The sequence below is a fragment of the Trichomycterus rosablanca genome, chromosome 26 (genome assembly GCF_030014385.1).
Source record: "Trichomycterus rosablanca isolate fTriRos1 chromosome 26, fTriRos1.hap1, whole genome shotgun sequence".
Classification (NCBI taxonomy): domain Eukaryota; kingdom Metazoa; phylum Chordata; class Actinopteri; order Siluriformes; family Trichomycteridae; genus Trichomycterus; species Trichomycterus rosablanca.
Window position 1 is genome coordinate 15798749 of NC_086013.1, and position 20979 is coordinate 15819727.

Below are 20979 nucleotides of genomic sequence, written 5' to 3' on the forward strand. Positions count from 1 at the left end.
GGCCTTGCTTAAGGGCCCAACAGTGACAAACTGGCAGTGGTGGGGCTTGAACAAGCAACCTTAACCACTAGGCTGCAACTGCCCTGAATCTGATCTAATCTTCACTCTCATACTTAGCCATTCACTTACTCTCTCACTCACTCACTCACTCACTCACTCAGCCATTCACTTACTCTCTCACTCACTCACTCACTCACTCAGCCATTCACTTACTCTCTCACTCACTCACTCAGCCACTTACTCACCCACTAACTTGCTCAGCCATTCACTTATTCACCCACTCACTCTCTCACTTAGCCATTCACTTATTCACCCACTCACTCTCTCACTCAGCCATTCACTTATTCACCCACTCACTCTCTCACTCAGCCATTCACTTATTCACCCACTCACTCTCTCACTCAGCCATTCACTTGCTCTCTCACCCACTCACTTATTCACTTACACAGCCATTTACTTTCTCACCCACCCACTCAGCCATCCACTTGCTCACCCACTAACTTACTCACTCTCTTCCACTCACTCTCTTACTTAGCCATTCACTTACTCTCTCACTCACTTATCTAGCCACTTACTTGCTCAACCACTCACTCACCCATTCATTTGTTCAGCCACTCACTTATTTACTTGCTCAGCCATTCACTTGCTCATCCATCCATTCACTCACTTACCCACTCAGCCATTCACTTACTCTCTCACTCACTTATTTAGCCACTAACTTGCTTAGCCACTCTCACAGATCTTCCTGTGGTGGGTCGACTCGTCCTGTCCTGTCCTGTCCTGTCCTCTGTAGTTCTTTCTCTGTGAGCTTTACAGTGGAGGTGATCTGTTGAGGCATGTTAGGTAAAACATCACCCCACTCCCACCTCCTGAATTGCATTAGCTTAGCTATGCTAATACTAGCCGTGTACTGTTTAGCATGTTCTTAAACACCTCATTTAGCACGTCATTGTTGTGTGAGGTGATTCAGATCTATTGTTCTGTTCACATCCCGCTGCTCTGCTTCCACCATCCACCCTCGTACACACTGTAGTACTGACGCTGTCGGGCGGGGTCGTAGCTCCGCTGTAGCATGCTGTGCTTCATTAGCATTTCACCTTCACACTCCTACTGTAGAAAATCACTCACTAGCTCCTCTCAGAACTTTTTAGCCCTTTTTCTTCTTTTTGTTTGGCTCATTGTACTTTTTATCCCGTTAGTTCTTCGTGGTTTTTATTTCCTTTTCTCTCGACTCAAAAGAGCTTTGTTTTTTTTTCTTTTCCCCATTTTGCCTTTGTTTTTCAAATACTAATATTTAATTTTAAACTTAATATTAAATCATTATTTTCCCTTTTCTTTTATTTTCCATTCATTAATGGACTGTCTTGGTCAGGGTTGCGCTGGGTCCGATTTACATTTACATTTACATTTACATTTTCAGCATTTAGCAGACGCCTTTATCCAAAGCGACTTACACAATGAGCAATTGAGGGTTAAGGGTCTTGCTCAGGGACCCAACAGTGGCAACTTGGTGGTGGCGGGGTTTGAACCGGCAACCTTCTGTTTACTAGTCCAGTACCTTAACCACTGAGCTATCACTGGCCCTTTTAATTTTTGGGCGAAAGGCAGTAAACTCTCTCTCTCTCTTTCTCACACACACACACACACACACACACACACACACACACACACACACACACACACACACTCAAACTCAAAAGAAGCTTTATTGGCATGACAAATAAGGACATTTGTATTGCCAAAGCTCAGTTACAGAGAAATAATAAAAATAACAATAAGAACAAATATATACAAAATAGTTACAAGTACAGAAAATAAAATATAATAAAATAATAATAAAAGCAGTGCAAATAACAATATAAATGGTGACATTTACATTAATTAGGTAGTAATAAACGTTTGTTGTGTGCGTGCATGTGTGTGTGTGTGCGTGTGTGTGTATGAGACATGGTCACCCACTGTCCCTCACCTGGTGGCAGGTGTGTGTGTAGAGTGCTGCTAGTGTGCAGCTCTCTCTGTGCTACCCCAGTCGGTGGGGCAGTTTGTCGGGGTCTGGGAGGGAGTTGAAGTCGGGGATGACGGTGTTAAATTTGGGGAAGAATTGGGACCGAATGTGGTGGTATTTAGTACAATTCCTAGTAGCACCAAGTAATCTGACTGCATGTCTTGGGAAACCCACGAGGACACAGGGAGAACATGCAAACTCTGCACAGAAAGACCCCTGGTCACACCCAGGCCCCTGTTTATTTCTTAAATGAAGTTTAATTATTTAAATGTGTCAATTATTTCCCCCCATTTCCTGTTCAGAGTGTTTGCTTTCTGGGTAAATACTGGGATAAAGCAGTTACTAAAGATACGTGAAGAAAATTCCTTTCCATTTATTCTTTGTATTGTTTTTTGTCTTTAATTCATTTTTTTTTACATAAAAGTAACTAAATAATGTGAAAGTAATTAAACTTGACATGCACAAAAACCTTAAAAAAACTATTAATAATTATTATTAATAATATAAACCCAGATTGAGCATCTTGGTGTGGAACTTCAGTCCGGGATGGTTTAATTACACCCGGCTCTACTGTACAGAACGTGATTTGCTTCTGACCGTATAATTACTGATGCTGACTGAGTTAATGAACGGATTTGTTCTGACTGTTACTGATTTCAGCTCAGACTACAGGGTCAGGTTAACATGGCATAACACGGCATACGATCACACAGAGAAGCACTAATCCACCTAATTACAGCTCGTGTACCAGCATGCTGATAGAAGGGACCTGATCCTTTACTTTTATCGATGCTGAGGGTCTGATCATGCCGAGTCTGACCTTTCCAAGTCTGTAAGGATCTTACTTTCCTCTGCGTAACTGCTTGTTTGTATCATGATACTGCCACGGCCAAGAGATACCAGGAGTCTGAGTGTGTAATAGCCCAATGTAATACAAGTCAATCATAGGCAACATGTTTTGAGTGGAGCAGTGGTCTGCAAAATGCGATCCAAGGTCCCTGGGGTTCCTGGTGTGGCGTTAGGGAGTCAACAATCACCCAAATATGCACAGCTGCTTCATAGCATCTCACCAGCAAATAAAAAATGTGCAGTTCAAAAATATGGAGTAAGTGGCGTTAAATGTCACATGTTGGACATTTTGATATTGTTAAGCATGAACGTTTTAATGCACTGTTAATTCTGGGTCACATGAGAGCCAAATAGTGCATAATTAATAACACAATAGACGAGTTGTCTCTAGTAATTACAGCAAACATTAAATAAATATTGCGCTTGTTGTCCTGGATGTTAAAAACACGCTCGTAACACCAAATCTGACGTCTGTGCGTTTCTTAAAGCTCCGGGAGCGACGGCGACCTTTAACTCTGTCGTGTTTGTCTATGCGCCCGTGTTGCTACAGCAAAGTCTCTGCCAGTGTCGGATCAGGTCCGAGCCTGCGGAGTGTACGAGCGCGTCACGGATGCAGGACCGGTTACCGTACGGCGGACCTGTTACCAATCGGTCGTCATGGTGTCAACATTTGTGGATGGCAAACAGATATCTAAGTGCTAATGGTAGTCTGATTGTGTTTATAAACGCGTGCACGTCATGACGGGCACAATTAGTGTTTGTTCGTGTGGACGGGAGTGAGAGCAGATTTTCCGAGATGTCAGCGGTGCTGCCGAGAATTTCTCCACGTCTCTTACTACGCTTGTGCCTCCACTGGGTTCGGATAGAACTTTCTACTGACTGGGTGCCAAAGCTGGTGCCAAATCATGAGCTCTTGTGTTTCTGTCATAAAAAAAAAACCAAGTTGAATTTGTAGAAGTAAAGTCTGATGAGTAGAAATTCAGGACGTTGTGACATAGCGGTAACAGTTAGGGATGTCCCGATCCGTTCTCAAAGATCGGAATCGGGGCCGATCAAGGCATTTTTTAACTGATCGGTATCGGCTTTACTAAGGCCGATCCTAAGCCGATCCTTTGTTTTACGTCAGCATGTCCGCTGTGTGGAAATACTTTAAATTGGAAAGTGAAACAAGTCCAACAGTGAAGTGTAACGTCTTCACTGCGAGCGTTTCACGAGGCGGTGGGAGCAGAGCTGCGTTCATTACTGTAGAATTGTACTATTTATATGGTGTGTGAGTCAAGGATCACACCGGTTTACAAAACAATAACTTTTAATCCCAGTATGAAAACTTCAGGCCATAACATACAGCTTTTGCGAGTTTACGTGTTACAAGACTGAATGACATCTCAGTATCAAGCGCTCTGATTGGCTTAGTTATGTAACCGAGCGTCGTAGTGATGCACTCGCTTAATAAAGAAATAGAGGACATCCCTAGTAACAGTACATTACAGATTCACTCACGGACTTTCTTAACCGCTTATCCAATTAGGGTCGCAGGGGGTGCTGGAGCCTATCCCAGATTTTCAATGGGCACAAGGCACACACACACATACACACACACATTCACCTATAGGGCAATTCAGTTTCTCCAATTAACCTGACTGCATGTTTTTGGACTGTTGGAGGAAACCGGAGCTCCCGGAGGAAACCCACACAGACACGGGGAGAACATGCAAACTCTGCACAGAAAGGACCCAGACCACTCCGTCTGGGGATTAAACCCAAGACCTTCTTGATGTGAAGCAACAGTGCTACCCACCGAGCCACCGTGCCACCCCAGTTAGGTAATAACGGGGTAATAATATGATAACATTGAGTAACAAGTCTTATGTATTTATAAATGAAATGTCAGTTTCCTAGTTGTTACTTACACCGACTAGGCATAACATTATGACCACTGAGTGAAGTGAATAACACTGATTATCTCTTCATCACGGCACCTGGTAGTGGGGGGGATATATTAGGCAGCAAGTGAACATTTTATCCTCAGTTGATGTTAGAAGCAGGAAAAATGGGCGAACGTGAGGATCTGAGCCAGTTTGACACGACTGGGTCAGAACATCTCCAAAACTGCAGCTCTTGTGGGGTGTTCCTGGTCTGCAGTGGTCAGTATCCATCAAAAGTGGTCCAAGGAAGGAACAGTGGTAAACCGGCGACAGGGTCATGGGCGGCCAAGGCTCACTGATGCACGTGTGGTCCGATCCAACAGACGAGCTACTGTAGCTCAAATTGCTGAAGACGTTAATGCTGGTTCTGATAGAAAGGTGTCAGAATACACAGGGGGACCAACACAATATTAGGAAGGTGCTCATAATGTTATGCCTGATCGGTGTATAATAATAATAACTTAGCAATTACTTTTGTCCCTATGTTATATTTATATCTGCGCCAAAAACAACAACAAACAAACAACAATGAGCATCCAAGGGCAACCGTGGCACGGAAAAACACCCGCACGAAACAGGGACGTCCATCCGGCTTGGGTGGCCGAGCATGTAAATAATTATATAACAAAAAATAAACTCAATAAATTCAATAACAAAAAAAATCATAATAAATACTGTCATTAGAGTTAAATTTGTCTAAAATTTTCTTCTTCACTACATCTCATGTCCGTTTGTGACGCGCGGGAGCTGTTCCGCTCTCCCATGATGCTCTATCGTTTATTCCATTTATCTTTTCTGTGCGTCATTTAGCTCCACAAATAAAGCTTCGGCCTGTTTTAGCATCACATGTTGTAGCAACATAGCAAACAGATAAATAGCTCAAGCCTCGGGACTAAAACGCACAACATTAAAAATAGTTTGATCCAATTTCTGCGTCCTGTGTGCACATCGCGCGCTGCCGATTCTCCCCGAGCTAAACGTCAGCCCTCTTCTAACGTGTGAATGCCATCTATCAGACTCCATCTCGGACTCCAAATATAGCCTCACCGCTAGCAATGTGACAATCAGCTGTTTATTCCTGCAGCTCGGCACGCTGGGAAAAAAATGGAGTTTTTATACAGAATTCCGGACTTGATTATATTATAACGTGACATTTATTCTGCGCAACAGAAGCATGTGGTGTTTATTTAAGACATTATTTTTGGGTCAGGATCCTGGCTGGCAGGCGGGTCAATTAATTAAAGAGTTCAGTGGAGTTCAGCCGTGACGTACGTTCAGTTTAATGTACTGAGCTTTTCTTTTATATTCTCATTTAGTTGTTGATGTTGTCGAGTTCAGGTAATTTCGGACACACACACACACACTGGGAATAGACGACCGGGTTATTTGTAAGTTCAGGCTCGTCAGGGACGGTTTTACAGTTTTTGGTACACGTGTGCTAGCGGGTTGTGCCGCCTCAGCCCGTCCGTTTGAGCGTCCTGAGGCGTATTAGAATCCTCTCTACTGAGGCAGCTGATCGGGTTGGTAGGAGGCAGCAAGGCAGCTCACTAGGTTTTGGTTTTGGTTTAACTTGTTTATTGGTTATTGAAACAAAACCGTGTTTTAATAAACTATCAGGCAACCACAACAAAGAAAGACTTTTCTTAGACTGTATACCGTCACAAAATACTGTATACTGCCTTGCCTTGCCTTGCCATACATGACAGGCTGATAGCACCACTCAGGATTCGAACCCTGGATCCCCTACACCCCCCTGAGGTCAGGATTTCTTTAAACAGAGCCTTTATAGAGCTTGCTTAGTGCCGGAACAGGAAAGGACCTTCCCTGAACTATTGCTGTAAAACAACTGATCTATTAGCAACTATTGTGGCTGAAACAGATCAATTCAGTTATTAGAATTTATTTGCTGTGGTAGTGGTAGCTCAGTGGTTAAGGTACTGGTAGTATCAGAAGGTTGCTGGTTCAAGCCCCACCACTGTAAAGTGGCCACTATTGGACCTCTGAGCAAGGCCCTTAACCCACAATTGCTCAAATTGTATTCAGTCATAATTGTAAGTCACTTTGGATAAAACCCTGTTTTAATAAACTATTATGCAACCACTACAAAGAAACAGCAGTTTTATTTCCATGTGTTTTGATTTGCAATGTTTACTTTATGTTTCCACTATCACATCTGTGCCCTAAATGCTCTTCAGTGGTGCCACACCATACCACACTGGTGCAAATGTTTACGGTCGACACCCCAGCTGACCTTCCATCACCTTACCGCAAATAAACGGCAATAATTAGCCCAGCGGTCGGGCGCTAATGTCACTCGCGGGACTCTCTTTCCTGTGCTAGATATTTAGCAGCGTTTTTGGGATCTCGACCCCTCACCCCGACCTTCCTCTCCTGCTCGATTTAGTCCCGATAATGGAATCCAGGAATCGTTTTCCTTCAATCGTTTTCTCCTCTAACACTGACCTTTTGTCCCGAGCTGTCAGCTCTGTTATTCGTCCTGACCCGGCAGGTTGGAGTATTATTAGCTTTTACTGAGGTAAAAATGGAACGGTTGCTGGGAAGGTGTCCGAAAATCTGCTTATCGGCGTGAGTAATGACTGACAAAGACTCAGAACATCGGCCGGGGTAGGAAATCCCACTCAGACTGAACGCGTGCTGGAGCCAGAAGGTCCATTTCTGAACATCCCAGGAGGAACCGGAATGAGTTTTTTGGACGATGCTCCTGAACGTTGCTCCAAGATCCAAACAGCTTTTATTTATCATTATTTAATACATGAACTTCTTCCACCTTTATCCAAATATTATCATGTCAGCCTTCACGTCATCACTTGAGCAAATCTTTGTGCCCATCAATCCCTGTAAGGAGTTGTGACCTCTGTGCCAGTCAGTCCCTGTTTTACAGTTGTGACCTCTGTGCCCGTCAGTCCATGTAAATAAACCCTTATTAATGTACAGTTTCCTTGTTAAGGAGTTGTGGCCTCAGTGCCCATCAGTCCCTGTAAAGAGTTGTAGCCACTCTGCCAATCAGTCCCTGTAAGGAGTTGTGACCTCTTTGCCAGTCAGTCCCTGTAAGGAGTTGTGACCTCTGTGCCCACCAGTCCCCCACCAGTCCCTGTAAGGAGGTATGCCCTCTGTGCCCATCAGTCCATGTCAATAAGCCCTTGTTAATGTCCAGTTTCCTTGTTAAGGAGTTGTAGCCACTCTGCCCATCAGTCCCTGTAAGGAGTTGTGACCTCTGTGCCCTTACGCCCCTTCATATCAATCATTTTCATGTTTTACTACCAATTTATCCTGGTCAGGGCTGCTGTGAGTCAGGCGTCCTTGGAATCGATGGGTACGAGGCCATAAAACACGAACAGGATGCCAATCCATACATACATGAGGGCAGTTGTAGCCTAGCGGTTAAGGTACTGAACTAGTGATCAGAAGGTCGCTGGTTCAAACCCCACCACTGCCAGGTTGCCACTCTTGGGCCCTTGAGCAAGGCCTCATAATTAACCCCCATTTGCTTAGACTGTATACTGTCACAGTATACTGTATACTGCCTTGCCTTGCCTTGCCATACATGACAGGCTGATAGCACCACTCGGGATTCGAACCCTGGATCCCCTACACCACCCTGAGGTCAGGGTTGCTTTAAACAGAGCCTTCCCTAAACTATTGCTGTAAAACAACTGATCTATTAGCAACTATTGTGGCTGAAACACATCAATTCAAATATTACAATTCATTTGCTGTGGTTGGTGGTAGCTCAGCGGTTAAGGTACTGGTACTAGCAATCAGAAGGTTGCTGGTTCAAGCCCCACCACTGTAAAGTGGCCACTGTTGGACCCCTGAGCAAGGCCCTTAACCCTCAAATTGTATTCAGTCATAATTGTAAGTCACTTCGGATAAAAGCTTCCGCTAAGTGTCACGAATGTAAATGCAGACGGGGTGTCCGAATACTTTTTCGACACAGCCTCGACACTCATGGCTGCTGAGCCTCTCGTCTCTCTGTGACAGTGTTTTTCGCGCCGTGTCCATATCAGCGCTGACCTCCGAGGTATCCGATTCGCAAACGTGTCTCAATACTTCTGGGAAATTTGCATGGACGGCGTTGATGGACAGCAGCGCATGGCAAGGATTCGTCCGGCGGGGTCAGAGTTGAAGCCTCGTGGGCGTCCGCGAGAGGAAGTCCGGGGGATCGCGTCCCAAAAATGCCATTGTTCATAAACATCCCAGACCACAGGAAGCCACGACACCAGCAGGAAGCAGACATGTCCTGCTGCAGCAGACAGCAATAACGACACACACACACACACACACACACTTTACAGGGTAAAGCATTCTCTATTGTTGATCTTTCATCTGGTGCTTAGCACGCTGGCAAAGCTTAGGGTGTGTATGAGGCTATGAGGGGCGAGTGGTAAACAATAAAGGAAATCAGAGCTAGCAGTGGGTATCGCTACTTAGGTCAGTTATTTTTGTGCCCACAATTTTTTTTAGATGTACGTGAAGACTCAATCACACTGATCCTCTAGCCTCAATATTTATGATACAGCTGTGGCCTCTGTGCCCATCAGTCAATGTTAAGGAGTCAAGGCCACTGTGCCCATCAGTCCCTGTAAGAAGTCATGACCTCTGTGCCCATCAGTCCCTGTTTTACAGTTGTGACCTTTGTGCCTGTAAGTCTATGGTAAGTTCCTGCAAGGAGCTGTGGCATTTTTGCCTGTCAGTCCCCATTAAGAATCGGTTTCCTCTGTGCCCGTCAGTCCATGTAAAGAAGCCCTTATTATTGTACAGTTTCCCTGTTAAGGGAGTTGTGGCCTCAGTGCCCATCAGTCCCTGTAAGGAGTTGTGGCCTATGTGCCAGTCAGTCTCTGGTAAGGAGCTATGGCTTTAGTGCCCAGAAGTCTATGTTAAGTAGGTATGCTCTCTGTGCCCGTCAGTCCCTATAAGAAGTTAAGGCCTCTGTGCCCATCGGTGCATTAAGGAGTAGTAGCCTTTGTGCCAATCAGTCCCTATTTTATAGTTGTGACCTCTGTGCCCACCAGTACCTGTAAGGAGTTAAACTTTTATGCCTGTCAGCCCCTGTTAGCGAGTTGTGGCCTCAGTGCCAGTCAGTATGTGGTAAGGAGCTATGGCTTTAGTGCCCAGAAGTAGGTATGCCCTGTGTGCCCACCAGTCACTGTTAAGGAGTCTTCACCTTTGTGCCCATCAGTCCCTGTTAGAGGTTGTGACCTCTGTGCCAGTCAGTCCCTATAAGGATTTGTGATTTCTGTGCCCATCAGTCCCTGTAAGGACTTGTAGCCACTGTGCCCATCAATCCCTGTAAGGAGTTGTGATCTCTGTGCCCATCAGTCCCTGTAAGGAGGTATGCTCTCTGTGCCCATCAGTCCATTTAAAGAAGCCCTTATTAATGTACATTTTCTTTGTTAAGGAGTCGTGGCCTTCTGTGCCCGTCAGTCCCTGTTAGCAATCTGTGGCCTCATGAGCAATAAACGAACTTCTTGCTTGTTTAGACCCTGAACCCTGCCAGTTCCAGTCACCACCCTGCATTTGCCCCCGTGTAGAGCTCCATTGTGAGGCCTCTCAGGAGAACGAGGCCACGTCCGGCATTTCTGCTCCACTCACAGCCAGCACAATGTCCGGAAGCCCAGTCCAGAGCGTGGATGTGATGTTGGAGAGGTCATCTGGGATCAGACATTGTGCACTGGTAGCCGGTCCTGCTGCAGGTGGATGGAGAAGAAAGAACGCGGAAAATCTGAACGCTGAAGAAGGAAGCTGGATCAGAAAACCTCCACTCACAGGAAGACATTCCAAACTCAGGGAAAAGGGAACCAGCTTCAGACCTTCAGAGCTTCAGTTAAAGCCTGAACGTTCAAGAACCTGCTGCAGAAGGAAATTAGATCATGTAGAATAAGTGTGTGCATATGTACAATATGTGGCCAAAATTATGTGGACACTCCTTTTAATTAGTGAGCTGCTATTGGTCGGCTTGGCGCCCCCTAGCAGGCACAATCAGCAGTGCAGACAGCGCAGCAGACAAAATTGGCCACTAGTCTGCTGGGTGGGAAAAAAACGGACCCTGGCGCCTGTACAGAAATGGAGAAACGTGGAGGTCGGTGTGTGACTCTCCATGCGTGAGACTGGCCTCATCCACTGAAGTACGGGCGAATAAGAAGGGGTCAGTGGACCGAGCACACCGATTCCTAGGTGGAGTTTGCATGTTCTCCCCGTGTCTGTGTGGGTTTCCTCCAGGAGCTCAGTTTCCACAGTGGATTTGCGCCGGCTTTATTCAGCGACCCGACCTCTCTGTTCCGGAAACTCTAGCTGGAATTCGGGACAAAGGGCTTCCCAGCTCATCACTTCCCATGATGCATAGCTAGCTAACGAGCAAAATCCTGAATGCTAAACATGTAGAGCATGGGTTCACTAGCAGGTCAGATAGTTACAGGGTTTAAGCTAAAGCGGCGTCCTGCCGGGACCTCGGATCACTTACAGATTCCACTGCGTGACTTCTACGGTAGCACATCGCTGGCACTGAGACTGTTTACGTTCAAGCGAGCTTTACTTTGCCTGGGGCTTAAAGGCAGGTAGACTTACTGGTTACACAAGAGTCATCAGTTCAAGTCATGGACAATTTTGTATCTCCAATACATCTCACTTGCACGTCTTTGGACTGTGGGAGGAAACCGGAGCTCCCGGAGGAAACCCAGACCGCTCCACCTGGGAATCGAACCCAGGACTTTCTTCCTGTGAGGCGACAGTGCTACCCACCGAGCCACGGTGTGCTAGTAGAATATCCTGCTGCGCCGGCCTGGAGTCTGTGGCTCGTCATTGCATTTTGATTCTACATCTGGCGCCCAATCAGAAAAGTTTGGACACCCCTGATTTAAAGGGTTAACTGTAATGATCCAGTGTGATTAATGTATTATTAGAACCGCATCCACACTAATGAAGTGACGCTAGCGGTCAGTCTTAAGCACTCGTATTGACGCCCAGTGTTTCCTGATGGAACTGGACCTACCTGACCAGGATAAGTCGATCAACAGAATGATAGACTGGTGCGATCTTGGGAAGGAGGAAGAGTTCCTGAACATTCTGTCCGGTAAATTATCCCACGTATCAGCTGGACGACTCATCTGGGTGGGATGCCGTGTCGAGATCGGATGGTTTACATTTTCCGAAGCTTGTAAACGACCTTTTTGAGGAAGTGTTGGTAAACAGTTGCGTTTTTGCTGACCGCAGATGCGTCTGCCGGACAGCTGCGAGTCGTTAAGGACGTCGTCCCGAGTCCGTCGCTGAGAGCTTTATAGGACTTTCTGTTTAATGAACTTCCTCTGCGATCGCTCGAGTGCATGTTTGTGTTCGGGAATGTACGAGTGAGGTATCTGAGAGGAGACCTGCGTCGTCGTGCGCTGACCCGGCCGCCGGTCAGGTTAAGTACGTTGTAAACCAGCATCCCGGTGTTTAGCGCTTCCAAAAAACAGGGAATAAATTACGGTGTGTTTTAGTACAGAGGTCCTCAACCTTTTTTGCACCACGGACCGGTCCACAGCCCGGTGGTTGGGAACCACTGTTTTATTAGACAAACCTGCACGTGATGTACGTGCAAATACATCGCTTTTGCATGTTCACTCAGGGCATGATGGGATATAAAGCAATTTCAGGACAAGCACGCATGTAAGGGTCAGTCGCCTGAATGGGCCGGCGAGATTCCCATGTTCCGAGCTCTAACTTTAGCCGCTTTGTTTTGATGGCACTTTTGGTCCTATCGTCCCCCCGAGGGATTATGGGTAACCGTTCTCAGGTTTCCGCTCTTCTGAAAAGTCTGCTCTCATGGCGCTGTGGTTTGGCACTTCGCGGCAGCTGTTCCGTCCCAGTGAGAATCGCCCCAGATCCGAAATCCGAACCAGTACGCCGGGATACTGATGTGGTTCAAGGTCAGACTGTCTGATAACTGCATGCCGGAACTGAACACAAACAAACGGGGTCGTCCGAGGCTCGTGCAAAAACACTGGAATGCATGTGCACACTTAATATACTCAATGTGGCCGAAAGTATCTGGACGCCTCACCAATGGTACTAAAGCAGACCTTTTCAGCATTCAGCAGGCGACTTTATCTAAAGCGACTTACAGTCTTGTGACAGTATCTAGTCTAAGCAATTGAAGGTTAAGGGCCCTGCTCAAGGGCCCAACAGTGACAACCTGGCAGTGGTGGGGCTTGAACCAGCGACCTTTCGATTACTAGTCCAGTACCTTAACCACTAGGCTACAACTGTCTACATAGTGACCTCTATTTAAAACAGCAGCCTCTATTCTGAGAGGCTTCTTACAAAACTAAGTGTCAGTATGTCTGTGGGAATTTGTGCCCATTCAGTCAACTGATGTTCCAGTTCATTCTGAATTCTTTATTTTTTTTATAGAGCTGCTTTGTGCACATGAGCACAATCATGCTGGAACAGGAAAGGACCTTCCCTAAACTGTGGCTGCAAAGTTGGAAACAGTTAATAACCTTTATCTAATTTATTAATTTATTAATCAATAATTACAAGGGGTGTCCTAATACTTTTGCCCATATAGTGTACTTTAGGAACCCGGTGTACACCCATGCTTCACCTCTTTTGATCCTCTTTTGGTTCTCATCCAAACCCCCCCCCCCCCCCCCCCTGCACCCCCGAAAGTGCACCGCCGTGCGTCCTAAGGATGTACATTAACACCGGCGTGTTGTTCTCCGGCGGCGTGCAGAACTCTGTGTTCAGTTCTAACACTTTATGAGGTGTTTAATGGGAATTATGGGAGGTGAAAGAGTAAGTTTCTGGAAGTGATCATGTTGTGGAGCCGTTACTGGACGCATGACTCCGCTGTGTTGATGGACCCGAGTGCTAAAGTTAAATTAACTGGCTGATAGCCCGGTCGCTCACGTGGCTCCAGTTTGCACAACTTGCACAAACACAGATGTAATCGTTTAGATTTTTGCGAAGAATTACGTAGCGAGTTCAGCACCGGCCAGTTTGTGTAAAGCTCTAGTGTAAATATGCTGGGGGCGCCGTGGACAGGTCTGCACTACTATTTAGAAAAGAAGTATAGTAAACATCCTTATATAACAGCTTACAGCAACGACTGACCTAGTCCAGAGGTGGGCAGTTAAGGGCCACATGACATTTACATGTACATTATCAGCATTTAGCAGACTCCTTTATCCAAAGTGACTTACAGTACAGTTACAGTACGTAAACAGAGCAAATGAGGGTTAAGGGCCTTGCTCAAGGACCCAACAGTGGCTTCCTGGCAGTGGTGGGACTTAAACCAGCAACCTTCTGATTACTAGTCCAGTACCTTAACCACTAGGCTACTTATTTTATCTCTTTATAAATAGATGTTATAATCATCTAATTGTGCAGGTCTTACCCAGGTGGTGCGGCGGGATATTCCGCTATCACACCAGCGCCGAGATTCTGAACTCCTCGCTTCGAAACTCGGTGTTGCCACCGGTCGGCTGGGTGCCATCTAGCGGGCATAATTGGCAGTGCCTGTAGCAGACACGTCTCTGCTAAGGAGGGATGACCGGACTATGTGGGTGGGGTCTTCAAATGCTGTGTAAGGACCCTGATTGGCAGATAGAGAGGTGCCTGTGCAGAACGCATGGGTGAAAAAGGGTTCCGTTAAGGGCTGCATGCGGGACATAGGAGGCGTGAACAGCAATCTACCCACCTCGACTGCAATCAGGGATCCACCAGCAGCGGAAGACCAACTGACTACACTAAATCAGGGGAGAAAATGCAGAAATAAAGTAGAAAAAAGTGCAGATCGTAAATTAGCTATACATAAAGTGCTTTAAGAGGTTAGATAATCCTAAATTGAGGCACACCAGAGCTGACATCTCAAACTCGTCGGTTCGAAACTCAGATCTGCCATCCGGCTGGGCTGGGCGGCTACGTGAACAACGATTGGCTGTTGTTCATACAGGGTGGGAGCCAGACAGACCTCTGCTGGCTAAGGAGTCAAGCTGTCCGTACACAAGGCTGATCCGCATATAAACTCGCCTCGTGCAGGTGAAAAGATGCAGTTGGATACTGCACACGTGTCTCTCGCTCTCCTCAATCAGGACAGGGATCAGCTTCAGTAGAGAGGAAGCGTAATGCAGTTAGGTAGGTAAGATATAGATATTTATATAATAATATAATTTTATATAATTACACATGAATGTATACATATTAGTACTTAATTTACAGCAAACATTAAAAGTAACACCTAGTGTAGGAATCCGGTTTGTTGATCTACAGTCTGGTTTGGAACTACATTGTTGATGCTCCGCATTTTTGGGTGCTTGAGAGTTTTGAGACTTGTTTGAGCTGCTTTGGCCTTCAACAAAGCGGCTTTTCAAGGGTTTAAAGGTATCAGATGCCTGCTGGAACAGCACTTACTCTTAATCTAACCCAAGATCCTCTATATTCAGTCATAATGATTAACCTAGTCAAACATGAGCTGAATACTTTTGCTCATGTAGCTTAGTGGCTCCATTTGAGTGACTTTTTGAGTCAGTTCTTATCTTGCAACAGTTTTATATTTATTTATTTATCACAATTGATGGTACTTAAATACAGAAAATAAATAGGAATAGGGAATCGTTTGTTTAATCGAATGCTGATGGGAAGGAACAGGTACATGTTGTCCTGTAGAGTGTGGGAACTCAAGTCCATGTAAGGCTATCAGGACTCGAGTCAGGATGGGATGTGTATTCTTTCCTACACAATGGGGCATTCTCTAACCAACACTCTCATACACACTGCCCGGAACACCCCACCCCCACCCGCACCCCTGCCTGGCCGGGAGTCTCAGACCCATTACTGCTGCTGCCAACCCCTCCTGCACATAAACTTACCCCCCCTGTCTATGTAGTCCACCTTATCCAATCAGACGCCTCCAAGGACAGGAAGGTAACACGACTCCAAGGTCCAAGCCTGGAGCCTTAATCTTCACTGTTCCAGCCTAGTCACGGCATTCCCACTCACTCACACTCACACACTCGTGTCTGGTTGTGGATTAGCCCGGCTGTGGATCAGCCCGGCTGCAGCCAAACATTCCTGCACGCTCGCATTTTCTGACTCTACACTCTTCTGTACTATACCCGCATTCGCTGGCACCCGAGGATTATCCGAGCTGTGATTTGTACTGTGATGGCAGCCCGGTTGGATGATGCCTACTGTTCTCCTGTTCCAACAGCTGAGCGCCGAAACCGAGTGCAGCTGTGACGTCAGTCCAGACGGAACCAAGAAGAAGAAGTCCAAGAACCTGTAAGTGCATTTATGCTTCTTCTTAATTTAGCAGAGCATTCTCTCTACTCCAGTTGGTACACAAGCTATTTATCATATCCATAATTACCCATGGATGAACCTGTCTGATACTAGGTGACACTGAGGCAGATTCTGACCTGAAACAATAAACTGACATGCATTATTTTCATTCTAGTCGTAGTATTTAAGCCACGATAAAAAAGCAGAGGTTGTTCTCGAGATTGTTATGTAGAGAAACAGATGGACTACAGTCAGTAATTGTAGAACTACAAAGTGGAACTGATAAAATGGACAGTGAGTGTAGAAACAAGGAGGTGGTTTTAATGTTATGGCTGATCAGTGTATATAGTAGAGGTATTGCACGTGCACATGTACTAATATGACAGTAATTGTAGACTTATTGCACTTAAAGTACTTCCAGTTATTACAATGAGATCTTTCGGTTGAAGTTGTGGAGGTAAGAGGTCAGTCAGTATTTGTTTAATTAAACTGACGTTATCTGGTGTATTACAGACTTAAGGCTTCAAAAGTAAATGACACAACAAGCGGGAGCGTTATCGGTAAACGTATCCCGCTAACATCCTGTGTTTTGTGTATGAAAAGGCTATTGAGAAGCGTTTTGTTTTGTTCTGTTGGCTGACGTTCCCACTGGGCATCTGTCCGGGTGGTGGCTTCTCACACTGCTGTACGCTGAATAAGCGTTCCAGATCTTTGATATTCGAGAGTCTTTTCTCTCTATTGTGCAGCTCCGCTTGGGACCCGAGCGTGTCGGCGGGACGGTTTCTTTAACATAACACAGAGCTCCACATTTTTTTTGGTGTTTGGTGTGTCCAGTGAGGTCACTGCCTCCTTAGCACTTCAAAGTTCAAACCATCGATCCAGAGATCCAGAGATAGCATTACCAAATCTATACACCAGCATTATCTGGGAAATCTGATCCCGATTGATTTGGTAAGTGGGGGGTTCCGGGGCGGTGGAGCGTTCCTGTCAGATACGGTGCTGACGTGGACATACCACACTAAGCTGCAGCTACGTTAGAGGATTGAGCTTAATACCCTTCACCCACATGCACCATGTCTGGCTGCTGGGAAAGTGATTCCCTTTGACACTGGTAGTAGGATGTGCATTTTTCTTTTTAATTCGTACTTGTTTACACACATTTTAGGATGGGTTTACCTTCAGTAGACCTGCCCTTGAATGCCCTGGTTCCCAAACGTTTTCTGCAGTGGTCCTAGTTTGCAGACAGCAATATTTTGGAGCCCACCCCCCACTCCAACACACACTGGAATTAATTTTAAACATCATTTTTGTACTTCATACAAAATTGCACCTTTCTATTTAATAAAACACACAACATTATGTATCTTATATTGTTATGCCTCATTCGCCTTGTTGCCCCCTTTCCCTGGCATAACAGCCCCCCCCCCACACACACACACACACAGTTTTATTTATATATTTGTTTTTATTTTATTAGGATTTAATGTCATGTTTTACACACTTTGGTTACATTCATGACATGACAGGTTTACTGGTCATACAAGATTCATCAGTTATCTGCACGTCTTTGGACTGTGGGAGGAAACCAGAGCTCCTGGAGGACACGGGGAGAACATGCAAACACCAAAACTCCACACAAAAAAGACCCAGACTGCTCCACCTGGGAATCGAACCCAGGACCTTCTTGCTGTGAGGTGACAGTGTGACCCACCGAGCCACCATGCTGCCCATTTAGAACCAATAAATTCTGGCCCACATACCTGATTTGGCACAGGTTTAACACTGGGTGCCCTTCCTGATGCCACCCTACTTATTTTAAGATTGGGACTGGCACTGAGAGTGCATTGACAAATGAACCTCCTACTGGCTATGCTGTTTGGCCATCACCCTCCACAGACATTGCCCCTTTTGTCTATGTAGACGTCTGACTGGCCGATAGCACAGCCGAGATTCGAACCCCAGATCTCAGCTGTATTAAGCTTGTGTATTGTACTACTGTGCCACACAATCACTCTATTAATAATAATACTACTTTAAAAGAAAACAAGTATTTAAGGTATATAGGGGTCATATATGTAGAGAAATCCATATTAATGCCCGTGCTTTTGGAACGGGATATCCAGCAAGCTCATGGTGAGGTGTCCACATACTTTTAGCCACACAGTGCCACAGCGACAGATCAGTCAGGTTGCCAGTCAGTGCCAGCAATCATAAGCATAATCAAAGTGCTAAACCTAATCTGTTAGTGATGAGAACATGTTCAGACCTGTGGATTCCATCATCAGTAGGTGTCTGTGCTCTCACTTCTGAAGCTTCATCAATGTGTAGGAGCTGTTTGGTTGATCAGAGGAACATCATCTCCTCTCTGAGAGGTGTGAAGATAAAGGCGTGGCCCACTCCTGTGTCCAGGATGCCATGCTGCTTCATCAGTTGTTAATTGGCTTAAAGTCATGACAATGCTAATCAAGGCTCACACTGTAGCTTTTGATAAAGAGCCTCGGGAATCCTTTAATACTGACATAATTTTAATATCTACTCACGATCACAACTTCCATTCATTTCATTTTCATCAATCCTTTACTGGTTCTACTGGGATTCTAGATAGGGCACCTCTATCCCCTAATCCCAAAGCCTGGCTGGAGATATGAACCAAGATCTCAGAAATAAGGGGCTAGAATAATGGACTGCTGGGCTAGTGGTAGTCTAGTGGGTACAGCTGTGGGTTACCAACTTAAACCGATTGACAATTCACTTACTTTTTTAACCGCTTATCCAATTAGGGTCACGGGGGAGCCTATCCCAGCTTTTCAATGGGCGCAAGGCACACAGTAACACCCTGGATGGGGCACCAGTCCAACTGAGTGACTGCAGCATTTAGCAGACACTTTTATCCTAAGCGACTTACACTCCTCACCGATTACAGTTCAAACAGTTGAGGTTTAAGGGCCTCACTCAAGGGCCCAACAGTGGCAACTTGGCGATGGTCGGGGTTGAACTGGCAACCTCATGATTACTTGGCTTGTATCTTAACCGCCGAGCTACCGTTGCCCTTATTGAGCGGCACAGTGGTGCAGTGGGTAGCGCTGTCACCTCGTAGTAAGATGGGCCTGGGTTCGATTCCCTGGCCAGGCAGAGAAGAGTTTGCATGTTCTCCCCGTGTCCATGTGGGTTTCCTCCGGGTGCTCCGGTTTCCTCCCACAAGACCAAATTAATGCAGTCAGGATGACCGGAGCTACTGGAAATTTCTCTAAGTGTGTGTGTGTGTGTGTGTGTGTGTAGCCTTTGTGGGACTGGCGACCTGTCCGGGCTGTGGAACGGACCCACTGCAACCCTGACCAGGATAAAGCAGTGGTGAAACAGAATGAATTCATAGCTGTATGGTGCTGTATGTATATCTGAGCCAGTAGATTGATATTGTTTTGAGAGTATAGTAGATGATGAGTTGTGTTCCAGCCACTATGCCATGACGTAGTGTCGACGTCCACCTGTACAGTCCAGGTACCTAAAAAAACATCACCGTTACTGTAACTCTACTCTGTACTCTAAACACACAGCCAGACGACACAGCGTCTGGTCTCACAACCCTCCGCCGTTATTGGTCGTGTCGTGATCCCGCCTACGTTCTCCCACCCCCGGCTTTAAAGAGGGGCTCGGAGGAGGCGAGAGGGGCCAGAGGAATGTACACGCCGCCTCACGGATACATATACACACGCATGTTTCTCACGATGGTGGACTTCTCCGAGAGGTACCTGGAAAGGTAGGCATGTCTTCCACTCTGCAGCTGCTGTGTGACGGACAGATTGAGGATAAACTGGGACGGGAGGGAGAGAGCGATGGGGCGATGAGATTAGATTAGATGAGATTAGATTAAATTAGGCAGGAGGGAATGAAGTGTGTAAAGTTCAGCCCTCTGTGGGTCGAGGTGCTTTGGTTGTTTCTCATAAGAGGGTTTTTGACAGACTTGCCGTTTGCGATGTTGCTTTTTCTCGGCTAAGCTGAGCTTTGTAAGAACCGGACGTCTGATTTAGGTCGCCCCTTTCCATGCACACTTTTGCTTGAGGGTTTTGAGTAATAAAATCGAGCTTTTGCATCTCATAATGCACTGAGTATAAACACACACTGCTGATGGGAAATAGAGCAATGAATTCCTAAAATATTGGCACGAGAGTGACACTGGAGGGAGTCAAGCAGATGAGTAAACATTCCACCATGCTTAAATAGCAAAGCTTTGTATATTAACTGTACAGTTTTACAATTGCATCTTACAAATGCAATGCAATGTGCATATTTCTCATCACATCAGTGATTCTGACTTTCCTTCACTGCAACACGACAATTCACTTAGACCAGGGAGGGATGTCCAAACTACAGCCTGCATGCCATTTGTGGCCCGTTACCAATTTTTAAAACGGCTCGTAAGGTATTTTAGAAATAAAATTAAAGTCGACCCGCTGTTAAGCATGTTTTTAAATAGTGTATCATTCGGCACAGTTTCTACACCGGATGCCTGTCCTGACGTAACCCTTATTATTTCTATCCGGCTTGGGACAGGCACCGAGAGCGCACTCGGTGAAAGGGCATCTCCTAATGGCTAGGCTGTTCGACAACCCAACCACCCCCTCAACCCAAAGAGATAGCCAAACTTGTCTGTGTAGATGCCCAGACGTCCGATAGCGCCACTAAAATTCAACCCCCGGATCTGAGCGGTGATGATGTAGTAACATAATTCAATGTCGTTTAGCGCCACGCTTGTTTTGCAGCACCTTGAGGATTGATTGAAATGATGGTAGTAATGATGGTAAAAACTTCCTCTACTGAGTACCAGTGTGGCTTGATGGTGCCAAACCCAACAGGTTCCTTCAGGACAGGAGCATAAAGTTTTAACACTGAAAAAACCTTTGAAACTGGTCCATAAAAGAT

The 20979-nt window shown here is 45.9% G+C and overlaps 1 protein-coding gene across 6 annotated transcripts in view; it reads left to right on the forward strand.

Moving 5' to 3' along the window:
• Positions 1 to 20979, forward strand: part of rgs3a (regulator of G protein signaling 3a) — a 146592-nt gene that overhangs the window by 111843 nt on the left and 13770 nt on the right. For 5 of the 6 annotated variants that reach the window (XM_062989063.1, XM_062989061.1, XM_062989062.1 and 2 more), the window contains one exon: positions 15989 to 16059. In XM_062989063.1, coding sequence (XP_062845133.1) covers positions 15989 to 16059 — 71 coding nt within the window. Of the gene's footprint in view, positions 1 to 15988; positions 16060 to 19738; positions 19817 to 20979 lie in introns of those variants that run through there. The other variant, XM_062989066.1, reaches the window with a different exon arrangement.